Source organism: Aptenodytes patagonicus, chromosome 1, assembly GCF_965638725.1.
Source record: "Aptenodytes patagonicus chromosome 1, bAptPat1.pri.cur, whole genome shotgun sequence".
NCBI classification, from domain to species: Eukaryota; Metazoa; Chordata; class Aves; order Sphenisciformes; family Spheniscidae; genus Aptenodytes; species Aptenodytes patagonicus.
In genome coordinates this window covers 192989480-193002800 of record NC_134949.1, presented here as the reverse complement: position 1 = coordinate 193002800, position 13321 = coordinate 192989480, and the positions used below count along the sequence as shown (strand labels likewise).

Genomic DNA, 13321 nt, shown 5'->3' with positions numbered 1-13321 from the left:
TGGGGAAAAAAAACCCACAAAACCCCAACAAACTGTAAGTTGACCTCTCTGATTCTCATTCACCATAAGAAATAAAGATCTAGTTGACCAAATGATGATCTTGTTATGCCCATCTGGAGAGCTGGGGTATAATTTGATCAGATCTGGAATTGAAGATAGGAGTATATCTAAGGTTGAAGTGTAAAGGGTTTCATCTAATCAAATATTGCATATGCTTTTATTATTTAAATATATCCTGCAGGATGAGAGTATTTTGTAATTTAATGGAATTTAATTCATGTGAATTGCAGGAACTAAATATTTTTCATTATTTTTCAAAGACAGACCATGGTTGAAATGCCCTCTTGATGGTAGTAGACACTGTACTTTACACAATGAGTTTCTTTTTAACGATACTGGGAACAATAAGTATGAGTCGAGCAATCATTCAGCACTCGCATGGCACAACACTTGAGTTTTGCTTGTCATTATAAACTGTAGGTGGGCATTTTTTAAAGTATCTTGCTAGCCAGTCTCAATTATTACTGTAGTTTTTTAGAGGAAGTAAAAGGATTCCCAAACTCCACATGCCACAGGAAACATGCTGCAAGAGAACAAGTGGGGCCAGTCTGACTCATTTTGGAGAAACAGAGTCTTCACATGTGTGAAATCATGTGTCTATGGCTTCTCAAAGATTTTTGTAATAACCAGGAGGAATTTCAGGCCTGTGTTCCCAGATCAGATAATGTCAGACCTATAAAAAACCACATTTTATTCACCATTGGCTTCAGCATTTTGGTGACATTTAATATAAACAGGACAGGTAGTCCCCACCCCAAGAACAGTGGATGCATTTTTATTTTTTTAAATGAAACACTTTGGTTAAATTTTCATGAAACAAATTATGAAACTTTAAAATGAAACCTAGAACACTTGTACTTGAATGACATGCTAAGAAGCTATTGAGCCTTTTTTTGTAACTGTTCTTCTAATTCTAAGAGGAACATATTTAGATTAGAAGAATTCTTCTTCTAATTCTAAGAATAATTCTTCTAATCTAATTATGTTCATTTAATTCATTCATAATGCAAAGCTTAAATATGCAATTAATAAATTTTATTTCTTTTCCAGATCATGCTCATGTAGAGGGGAGAGAAAATGTAATAGTTATTCATCCTGATTTTAGAATGATAGTTCTAGCAAATAGACCTGGATTTCCTTTCTTGGGTAATGACTTTTTTGGCACATTAGGTAAGTTATTCATATTAAATGGTGATCTTTAATAGAATTGATTAATAGAATGACTGTCTTTATTAGTTAGATTTCATGTGGAGAAGGGGTCTTTATGCACATTGATACTTTGTTTCACATAGGACACTCAGGGTGAGGTTCAGCCTCAAGACTAACATGTAAATTTACGTATCTTAATAAAAGTGCCCGAACTTGCCCTGAAGTGAACAGCTATATGTGGTCATCTGTGTTACAACTAATTTGTTTTATGGGACCTGGACAAGCAGAGCAGACAGACAAGGTTACAAGAAATCTTTGTTAATGAGCGTATATTGTATACAAATATAGAAAACCATGAGCTGTAAGCAGCTTGATACCCGACTTCAATGGTTAACACAACTGCTCACCATTTTTTTTTTCCCCCCGTATCAAACAAGCCACAGGCCAGGTGCTGTCCTCTTCAGTACAAGAGATGGGAGCTTGATGGATGGTTCTTTTCTCTCCTCTCAGCAGTGGAGGCTACTGTCTTTTTTGGTGTTAGCACTATGCTACCTGCTTCTTAATCCTCATTAGCCTCTCCATGCCCATGGCTGAGTGTAATAGGCTTTATTAAAATAGAATCATAGAATCATAGAATCATTAAGGTTGGAAAAGACCTCTAAGATCATCGAGTCCAACCATCAACCCAACACCACCATGACCACTAAACCATGTCCTTAAGTGCCTCATCTACACGTCTTTTAAATACCTCCAGGGATGGGGACTCAACCACCTCCCTGGGCAGCCTCTTCCAATGTTTAACCACTCTTCCAGTAAAGAAATTTTTTCTCACGTCCAATCTAAACCTCCCCTGGCGCAACTTGAGGCCATTTCCTCTCGTCCTATCGCTTGTTACTTGGGAGAAGAGACCGACCCCCACCTCGCTACAACCTCCTTTCAGGGAGTTGTAGAGAGCGATGAGGTCTCCCCTCAGCCTCCTTTTCTCCAGGCTAAACAACCCCAGTTCCCTCAGCCGCTCCTCATAAGACTTCTTCTCCAGACCCCTCACCAGCCTCGTTGCCCTTCTCTGGACACGCTCCAGCACCTCGATGTCCTTCTTGTAGTGAGGGGCCCAAAACTGAACACAGTAGTCAAGGTGCGGCCTCACCAGTGCCGAGTACAGGGGCACGATCACTTCCCTACTCCTGCTGGCCACACTAGTTCTGATACAGGCCAGGATGCCATTGGCCTTCTTGGCCGCCTGGGCACACTGCCGGATCATATTCAGCCGGCTGTCGACCAACACCCCCAGGTCCTTTTCCGACAGGCAGCTTTCCAGCCACTCTTCCCCAAGCCTGTAGCGCTGCCTGGGGTTGTTGTGGCCAAAGTGCAGGACCCGGCACTTGGCCTTGTTGAATCTCATCCAGTTGACCTCGGCCCACGGATCCAGCCTGTCCAGGTCCCTCTGCAGAGCCTTCCTACCCTCGAGCAGATCAATGCTCCCGCCCAACTTGGTGTTGTCTGCAAACTTACTGAGGGTGCACTCGATCCCCTCATTCAGATCATTGATAAAGGTATTGAACAAGACTGGCCCCAAAACTGAGCCCTGGGGAACACCGCTCGTGACCGGCCGCCAACTGGATTTACCTCCATTCACCACAATTCTCTGGGCCCGGCCGTCCAGCCAGTTTGTGACCCAGCACAGAGTACCCCTGTCTAAGCCGTGAGCCGCCAGCTTCTCGAGGAGAATGCTGTGGGAGACAGTGTCAAAGGCCTTACTGAAGTCCAGGTAGACCACATCCACAGCCACAGCAAAATATATATATTTGATAAGATATTGAATTTATCCTAGTTTCAGGTAAGACTGTCCAAATTCCACATCAAAATTTTTTATCTCGACAGCAACCTCATTTCAGAAAGCTCCTGGTAGGTCCTAAAAATCCTTTCTATCAGCAAAGATTCCCCACAGCTTCATCTCACAGGAAAAGCAAGAATTTATGTTGCATAAGGGCAAGTGATGAAGAATTCATTGGCCTGTATAGTCCAGTGTTAGTCTAAGTGGGCCTCTGGCAAGGCTTTGGCAGTGTTACACTAGGGCTATGAACTGAATAGCCCTCCAGACTCCACTGACTGTGTTATCTATGTTTAGCCATTTATGTGCAGGCACCTTAATTTATGTGGTTTTATCTTTAGCTTTGGCCGTAATGCTTATTCTGCAAGAAATAATAACGTACTCATAAAAGCAGGTGCAAAACCAATTCTGTATTGCATGATAGCTTTTTGTTTTTCAGATGTAGTTCCCAGTGAATGGGGATTCTGTGTCAGAGACTCATTGGCTCTGAATTTCACCCAGCTATATTGCCCCAACATATTTTAGTATAGCCTGTTTCTTTTTCATGACCTAATTTCCCTCCTTACATGGACCCTTTAAACAAAATTGATCATCCCAGCATTCTTGCTTTTGGCCCACATGGCAGAGACTTGGTTGAGGTTTTGGGGTTCTTCGTTGATTTTGTTTTTCAAGCATAGGGGCTCTTCTGCTTTTAATCCAAGTCCTTTTTCAGCAGGATCTGATCATACTTCTGCAAAGTTTTGTACAACTGTTAAAGGACTCTTTACAAATAAACTCAATTTTATAGATTGTATGATTTGGAACAATATAATGCAAATATATGGAAAGACTATCTTGCCAAATTTCTTACCATACTTCAAAACAGGCAGAGGGAAGAGATAAATCCAGTATTTCCTCTAGACCTCTCAATTGGGTTTGCATTAGGGCATATCTGCATATCAAGATTTCTCTGCATCCTGTGGTGTTTTGAAGGAGTTCACAAATTGGTCCCATTCAACCTGTTATTCTTTCTTTAAACCTTTTTTCTTTTCTTTTTTTCTGCATTCATTTGACTTGTGTTTCTTCTTAAAATTAATTTCTCCTTTGTGATCACCTTCATAAAAATGACAGGAGAGATATCCATGTTTCTGGGAACCTTGATGTTCTTCATAGCAAGTTTGTCCTTCACATTTTTCAAAGTAGTTTTTGTCTTGTTTTGTTTCAACAAGCAGGTACTCAGCGTCCTCTTGAGCCATTGCTTTTCCATTTAAGGTGCTGTATGAAATTTAAGGGGCTGTTGTGATGCTATCTCTTTATAAATTACTTAACTGTATACTTTTTTTCTTTTAGGGGACATTTTTAGTTGCCATGCTGTTGATAATCCCAAACCACAGTCTGAACTGGCTATGCTTAGACAATATGGTCCTGATGTTCCAGAGCCGATTCTTCAGAAACTGGTGGCTGCTTTTGGAGAACTGAGGAGCTTAGCTGACCAAGGAATTATTAACTATCCCTATTCAACTAGAGAAGTTGTGAATATTGTAAAACATTTACAGGTACAGTACATCAGATTTCATTGAAAACTTGATTTCATCACTACTAATTTTTAATGCTTGAAGGTTTTAGAAAAAGATGCAATTATTGTTCATGTATTTTTATTTCATTTTTTATGAAAAGTTTCACATTTTGAAGGAATCATCATATTCAGATGTTCAGATAGTCTGAGGGTAAGGAGCACAGATGTACACAGGCAGATATTTTTTTCTGTATTTTTATTTATAGATATAGAAAATATCTGAGAGTCTGTTTTTCCACTGTGTGAGAAAATATCACGTTCATACTGTGAATACAGTATGCAATGTTTATACTAGCCTACATTATAAAAATTCCATATTCGGCATACAATACTTCCAGAATAATGCAACTTTATGCTGCTATAGAATTTTTGGTTTTAATAATTTCCTGGGGGAAAACGACCCTGCTGCATAACAGTAATACATCACAGATGGAATTTTTCTAAGGAAAATGTTAGATGGATAACAACTTAGCAAACAGGTACTTAGGAACCATGATTGCTTCCTACACACATTTTAACGGCAAAATCTCAAATTCTGATTTAATGATAATTATTTTTTAAAGGTTATAGTAGAGTCTGACTTCTGTGTTTATAAATTGAAGGATACTTTTTGTCTGAAGTATTTGAAATACAAAGTATCTTAAAGCTCTTTGAAACAGTAATGCTTTTATTTTGTTCTGTATATAATCATAAAGTAGGCAATTTATTAATTTATAGAGTATTTCTTGAATTATTTAATCCTAGATTGAAAAAAAGATTAATGGAAATGTTAATGTAATTATTACAATTAGAATATAATTTCTCATCAATTCTTTGGCCTACTGTTCCTGTGCTTAACACTGCATAGTATAACAGGGTTGCATGATGGTTTTGTGTTTGTGCTCATGAACATATTCACATATATTCACCCATATACACAGACATTTAGATCCCGCAGCTTAGAATTACTACTTTTAAAAATCTTCAGTTCATCTAGATTGCCGGGGAGGATAGATTTTTGTGCTCCGCAGTCTCCAGGGTGCAATGAAGCCTTGAGACAAAATAAATTGGTGCTACTATATCAATAATATAAAGAAAAAATAATTATATCTTTATAACTTTGTACTAATGGTTAACAAAATTGGGACCTAAAAGCTGAGGAATACATCCAAATAAACATGTAAGCAAAGTATTTTATTAGGATCCAATACCAGTTGATAGGTATTCGCTTACCAAACTAGTGGGAACCTGTACCATGTTGATAGTATCACTGATATCTTTAAACACAGAGTTACATTTGAAATGAAAGAGGAAAAATTACAAACTTGAGGAACAGCTGCTGTGCTGCTGAAAAGCTGGTGGTTTAGGATTTTTGTTAAATGAACTCCTTCCTGTCTTCATACTCTGGCTGTTCTTACCTTCCACCCTAACCTCCTTCCTTCATCTTCTGTCTCCAAGTAATCTGAAGTTTGCGCTGTCTTCTGTCACCAACTGGTGTGGAAGAATATGGACTTAATTCTTTTTACTTCGAGTGTGAACAGCATCTAATTGAAGATTGGAAGAGCTGCATTGCTAATTGTCTTAAGGGCACTTACTCTCTGGTTCTGTCTCCTTCACTTAACCAAATTAGTATGGTCACTTCAACTTGGGTATTGGGCACAGATCAGCGGGGAAGTTTCCTGTCTGCTAAGTTTTCACCTCTTTCAAAGTCAAGTGTAAATATCCAAATAAACCTCCAACATGCAGCTTTGATTTCTTCTGTAACATTTGTTTTCAAGATCCCAGCCTCTTTGAAAGGATGCAACATATTGTTTACTGTAACTTGTTTTTCAATCTGAATAATAAAAAGGCTGGGAGTAGCCAAATGTAAACAATGAATATAAACATAATGGTTATTCCAAAGTAAGAAACTTTTAGGTCTTCAGGTAGAGAAAAAAGAGGAAGGAGGGAAATGAGTCAATAAAATTGCTGGTCCTTAGGAAGGAAGGAGGGAAGTTAGTCATGTTGTTAAACAATTTCCCTTACAGCAGTTCCACAGCCCCACTCTCTTTGTACTATTGTGTTGATTTCTTTCACATAATTTTGGAATTTTTTGCTTCTGCAAAAAAAGAGTTGGTTGTTTTGGAGAAAAAATTGCTGTTGATTACTGTTATCTGAGAGAGCATCTGAGCATCGGGGCTAGTCAGTTAAGAGAGTATTCTGATTACTGTGACATCAATATATTATTAGGCTAATCTCTGCACTCTGATTAATTGTGGTCTTCAACATAGAGGATTGTGTCTACAGTGTAGTTAAAAGAGCATCTTCCCATAAAGATTATGCAAGTAGGGAACCCATAGCAATTTAGTTGTAGCTTAGACACTGCATTCAGAGCTAGGTTGCCTCTATACTAACTTCTTCTTAAGGAAAGGGTTTTTTGGTGAAGCTAAGAGATACCAAAACTGGTTTGAAGACCTAAAACTACAGGGGCATAGGGAAAGTTGTCTACTGTAGCTGCCTAACTTGGTTGCTGCACCTATTTCTCTCCACGGATTGTGTAGGGAATTTGGGTCTTGCAGCCCTAGATTGCAGGTGACCTGAATATAGCCTCTTTGTCTCCCTCGCCAGCAGTTTTCAGATTGTGTCAAATGTCAGAAGTATTGGTGCTAATAGTGGCTTATGGGCAAGCTGAGAAGCTTTGCTCTCGCTCTGTTGGGTTACCAAATGCTGCCCGTAGCTGCCGGTGTATGCTATGACCGCTTCTCTGCGATCTAATGTACAAGTTTTCATGAAACCTTTTGCATGTTGTTTTGCAGAGTTCAGGTTCACCCGATGTCCCTGGTAGATGCTAATCAGGCAAGCCACGTTAGTCCAGATAAAATGGAAATAGCTTTTCTACTAACTCTATTTAGTTTGGGAAAGCTGAGATTTTTCTGATAGGCTTTCTTTCTTGTTTGTGTATGAGTTTGCTTTTTAATAGTAGGCACTAGTATAACAATTCTCAAGCAGCAAATGTCTAAGATACCTTCTGGCCCTGAAGTCTACTAATCATCAGGCTTTTAGGCCTGGTCAGTAAGCTTGTGTACTAAGATAGTACATTTTCTCTGTTGTGCCTATTCTTGAAAGGAAACTAGGCTTATCAAATCACAGTTTGTATCCCTTTCTCTCTTTGCTGCCCTACGCACATGAGTTAACCACCTTTTACCCTTTTGGCCCACCGCAGTGAATCTCAGTTACCAGTTTTCAAAGATAATTAGGTTTCTGCTGCTTTCATCAAAATCAGCGGCTGTGTGACACAGAGGAACAGACTGAAATTAGTATCCCTGTGAATGAAAAGGCAGGGGGAGAATTCAGGTGTTTTGCTTGGCAGTAGATGATAACCCGCTAAAGACATGAGCACTGGTTAATCAATTAGTATGCGTGTCGCTCAGGATGAGCCATAGATGTGGTGCTTCTTGCCCTGCTGACAGAACAACTGAGGAGACACAGAGAGAGGTGGCAGCATTCAGCGAAAAGGCATGGGGAGTACAGGGGGAAGCCAAGGGCACGGAGGAATGGGCAGGTAGGGAGAGATCTGTTAGTGTTCTGGGGGCAGTGTGGTCCTTTGGGAAGGTGCTGGCAGGACGGGAAATGTGCAGGCATCTGAAGGCACTAGAATATGTAGGGAAGTGAGTGGTAGTGAGAACACAAGGTAGAAGTCTAAAACAAAAGTCTGGACTCATTACAGACTGGATACCAGATAATTTGTCACTTTGTTTTCAGGGTAGTGGTAGAAATACAGTAGACCTCAATGTGTATAGCATATTTTAATTAAGATTCTGTATTTGTACTAGGAAACTACTATTTTGCTGATAGCATTTAAGCAGACTATAGCAATACATGTACTCATGGAAAGTTAGATCCATAAAAATGCGGATTTTTCACCAAGCCGAATTCTCTCACAACTCTGTATCAAATAAAACATTAAAAATATATATATATAAAAATATAAAACTGTTAAAAGCAAAACCTATGTTACTTACTATTTTAAGGAATAGGTACGCACAGAGGTGTTACTTGTAAGGGGAAGAATCAATGAATGAGAACCAGACAGACTGATGAGAGATCAATATTTTCTCCACTAATCTGGTTTTAAAAATCAATAGAAACCAAATTACTTTTTTAAAATGTTCAATTCAACAAAAAAAAAAAGTTGAATGTGTTTTGTGGGGGTTTTTTTCCTTTCTTCAAGTGAACTGTCGTTGCCTTTCTTCAGTAAGCAGTTGTCCAGGCAGTTATTAAAAAGTGGTTGGATTTGTTGTGATTGAAATAAGAGAGTTGTGATTTTTAAATAACAGAAGTAGAGGGCCTTTTGACAAGTAGCTTGTGTTCAGAACAGGTTTATTGACAGCAGTGATCAGTTGTACCTGAGAAAATAAATTTTTTATGATGTCCTACTGATCAAGAGGCATGGAACTATTGAGGCAATTCATTGAGGAGAAGGGTATTGATATCAGAAGTTATGCAATGATTCGGAAAACCATGGACATACTTGGAGACTACTAGTGAAAACCAGATAATATTTGAAGCACTTGACCAAGGTTTCTGCAGTATCTAGTACAGGGCAGGTAAAAGAGTAGGTCATGAGTGAACTTGGTGCCAGTTTGTTGGTTGTGCTTCGCAGTGAGAAGGAGAGAACACAGAAAATGCAGTATTCGTCGTCATAAATGTTCTAAAATAATTACTTAAGGAAAGGTTTTGGTTATATAGAGTATGCACAATTTTGGACGTGTTTTGTTCTTGTTATCAAAAAGAAAACATACTTGAAAACAGACTGAGATAGGGTCCTGCACACTAAGTAGTAAGTAGCTTTACATGTTTACATCACAACTTAACTGTGATGTACATTTTTATAAGTCTGTGGGCTTTTTTTTTTTTTTTGGCAATATGATGTTTACTTTGGCTCCAAGGTGCAATTTACATTATAGAAGTTAGTACTTTCACTACTGAACATTGTCACAAGCTTCTTGCATTTACGTTACATGTGAAATGTTTATACAGTCTTTAGTTAGAATAGCTGTTGGGAGAAATTTTATTTTTAGGAACCTGTTTCGTTCGGTAAGGAATGGACATTGTAACCAGGGTGGCACAGGCTGTAGGACAACGTTATATTATCCCATAATAACTTGTATTTTGCTAATCTGTAATAATGCAGAACTTCTAATAGGTTCCTCATGGACAGGTTTAAAAAGCAGGACGTAGTTTATTGTGCTTTTATACCAACACTAGTACTGAAATATTCTGTGGCATGTACACCACAGATTAAAAAAAGGTTTGTACAACCCTATTTCTAGCAGTGGTATTCCATTCTACCACAGTAACTAGCTAATTTTAGTATTACTTCTGTCATGGATATTTTATGTCAGAGATTAGATATTTATTAAGTTGGGAAAATGTTAAACTCCTAAGGCTGATGTTTCATGAAGAGTGCAGGACAAAACATTTATGAAAATTTTATGTTTCCTTCTGGTTTAGTTTTTATTTCAGGACTCGGATATCTTTATTTTTCATGCTTTTATGCATTTCTCTGACACTTCTGTTAAGTCTGGGTTTGAGGTTATTTGTACCAGCCATGCTCACTAATGGGGAAAAAACAGATAAGACTTCAACTCCCTAAAATACTTCTTCACATGTTTATCTTCATCACTGTCAATGTGTCATTCTGAGATAGGGGGATCCATGTCCTGGCCTCAAAGAGCTAATATTTGAACGAAAGGCATATGAAGAAAAAGTAAGAAGTTTAAAATAAAAAGATTCTCATTTCTGTCTCTTGCCAAGAAAGGTAAAATAAAGCAGTGGTGGTAAAATTCTAGGATATATATAGTAATTCGGTGATTTTTTTTTTTTATTCTTTTTATTTACCTCATTTACATCTTAGAAGGGTAAGATGATTTTTTTCAGATGTTTTATTAAAGAGTATCTCTGAAAAGACTCAGTGACTTAGATGTGTTAACATGTTCAACTTAAAACAGCTGTTTTTTTCAATGCAAATAAAATCTAAATTTTGCACAATACATATTCTGTTAAAATTACCTAAATGTACCTTAAAAAATAAGCTTATTGGAGCCTGAAATTATGGCTGCCTACATTAAGGTCCATGTTTACTGGAATCTGCCTTAATTTAAATGGGGACAAGTACATGTTTGCTATTGGAGTTTCAGGGCAAATCAAAAGACAGTGGCAGTTACTGACTAAGCACTTGGAACCAGTTTGCAGAAAGGCTAAGCCAGCTTCTGACACCTGTAGTGTCTTCTGCAGGTACCAAAAAAAAAAAATCTTCTTCATTTCAGCTTATTCCTACTGCATGAGTTTAACTGACTGCTCAGTAAAGGCTTTTAAGTCTTGCTGGCTTCTAGGTCTTAGTGGGAAATGAGAGGCAGAAAAATGTGTTTTCTTCTTGCAGAAAAGCAATAATTAAAAGATGTGGGAAGATGTGAGGGTCTGAAACCTGGAAGAGCACGCTGGCCTTAAATCATCAGTCCAGTTCAATAGCAAAAGTTTCCTTTGTTAGAAATAACTAATGAAAATTTAATAAACTGTTTTTTCTTCATCTACAGAGCACATTTCAGGTAGTAATTTTCACTAAGAAAACAAATGTTTGTGCATCTTAAGTGAATTTCTGTTTCTACTAAAATCCATCATGACCTAAAGTCATTTTTAGTAAGCAAGCAGTGTATCTTCTGCTTTTCTATATTCAACATTAAGAATCAGAATTCTTAAATGAATTGTATAGTTGAATATAAGAAGGTATGTATTTATGTCAGATATTCACGGTTAGCAGAAAGCAGTTCCAAATTTAAAAAATACATTATTATATGTTCCAGTGATTACACCATCTTGTTATATGTATAATTAAAATAATTCTTTAAAACATGAATGCTGTTGCGTATTTAAATAATTGTCTCCTTGTTTGTTTAATTCAGGTTTAGTGTCAGTAACTTCATTCTGACTTGAAGCAATGTACCTTCTTCATTCTGGAAACCAAAAAAAAAAAGATGACTTAAGCACTTGTCTAAGTTGAGCAAAGTTACTGTTATAACTATTCATTTTAGAAATATTTAATTATATGCTGTAACTTAACAGATATTCAGTAAAAGAAAATTGGGGGTCTTTGTTTCTTCACAGAAATTTCCAACTGAAGGACTGGCAAATGTTGTTCGAAATGTATTTGACTTTGACTCCTACAACAACGAAATGCGTGAAATTTTAATCAGCACTTTGCACAAATATGGGATACCTATTGGAGCAAAACCGACCAATGTACAGCTGGCCAAGGAGTAAGAGTAACATAAGATATATATTAAGAAGACAGGTCTCATATTCACTTTTTTATGGTGTGTTATCTTGCTGCTAACTGATGTAAAAACAACCTGGAATACTTGAAGTCAATCCTCCTCTGGTTCAAATTTATATTCCTCCAAATAAGTTACAATATAAATTACGTTATGATAGAGTATTTGCTTATTACTAATATTTAATCTTTAATGTTCATGTTCATACTGATAGTTTGTATGGCAAACATATCAATAAAGGGAAATACTTGTTTCTTCTCCTGTGTTTTTAATTGAATTGCAACACATTTCTGTCCTGTTATTTATCACCTAAATCGGTAGGGGAAAAAAAAAAAGGTTGTCTTCAGTGGTAGTGGGATTTTGTCTTTGATACTCACAAAAGGCTCTACAAAAATATTTCTGCAGAATAGGGCAACACATGTAAGTTCTAAGAACCATTTTTGTGTGTGTCTGTTTATCACTATTATTCTTTAATTATATTAACAGTTGACATATCACACCATATACTTTTTCAGAGGTTAGAACCAAATTACCTTTTTTTTTTTTTTTAAGACTAAACTAAATTGTGAAAGAGATTTAACTCATTCTTTTACAATTCACAGATAACAGGCTTAAGTAGATCATATTGAAAAGCAATTAGAAAACTTACTCTGGCTTGAACTCTAATACATAATTTATTTATGGAGAAACAAATATTTCCCTTTCATGAAGAAAGCTTTATGGAAAATTGACTTTTCCGTGGGACATAATACTTTTATATTTGCTAAGGAGGGACTGATTGTTATGACATGATGTCTTGATATTAGGTGTCCATGTGTAGGTTTCTCCTGCTGGAGCACCACTGTTACATCTAACATCCTACATGTAACTATTAAAAGAAGATTGGCAGTGTAATGACTGTGGTGTACCTCTTAGTTTTGAGGACAGAAGAATTACATGCCTAGGGAACCAATGCTTGAGCAACTACAGTGCCTGTCAAATTGACAGTAGACACTTGAAACTCTTGCCATAGTTTCTTTGCTAAAAGTCACTTGGTAATTTCTATTTTAAAGAACTGTGACATTTGTAATAGTTTTTGAGAAATTTGCACTTTTATATAGTTTTTACAAGTATTAGATGTGAGTTTACATGGGTGGATTGGAGAGGACTCTTTAGTAATGAGAAGATCAGAGGTTTAGGAAACATAGGAGACAGACTGCTGTAAATGGGAACTGTTCAGTCTAGAAGTGAGAAGATAGAAAAAAGATCTGATCATTTTGAGTTAGGGATAATCACCTGATCATTTTGAATCCATCACTGAGGTTTTATAGGACAGTTTACACCAAGGATGACAGACTTACAAGACCCCCACAAGATGCTCATCAAAAACTTCACTTAACTGACAGCTGTGGGCACATACTCTGTGCACTGAAGGCCAAGAGGAGGAGAAACTACAGG

At 37.2% G+C, this 13321-nt stretch overlaps 1 protein-coding gene across 3 annotated transcripts in view; it reads left to right on the top strand.

The window, feature by feature from the left end:
* VWA8 (von Willebrand factor A domain containing 8) overlaps nucleotides 1-13321 on the top strand; it is a 204454-nt gene that overhangs the window by 109763 nt on the left and 81370 nt on the right. For all 3 annotated transcript variants that reach the window (XM_076363301.1, XM_076363293.1, XM_076363311.1), the window contains exons 24-26: nucleotides 1111-1230; nucleotides 4370-4575; nucleotides 11718-11869. In XM_076363301.1, the coding sequence (XP_076219416.1) occupies nucleotides 1111-1230; nucleotides 4370-4575; nucleotides 11718-11869 (478 nt within the window). The remainder of the gene's footprint in view (nucleotides 1-1110; nucleotides 1231-4369; nucleotides 4576-11717; nucleotides 11870-13321) is intronic.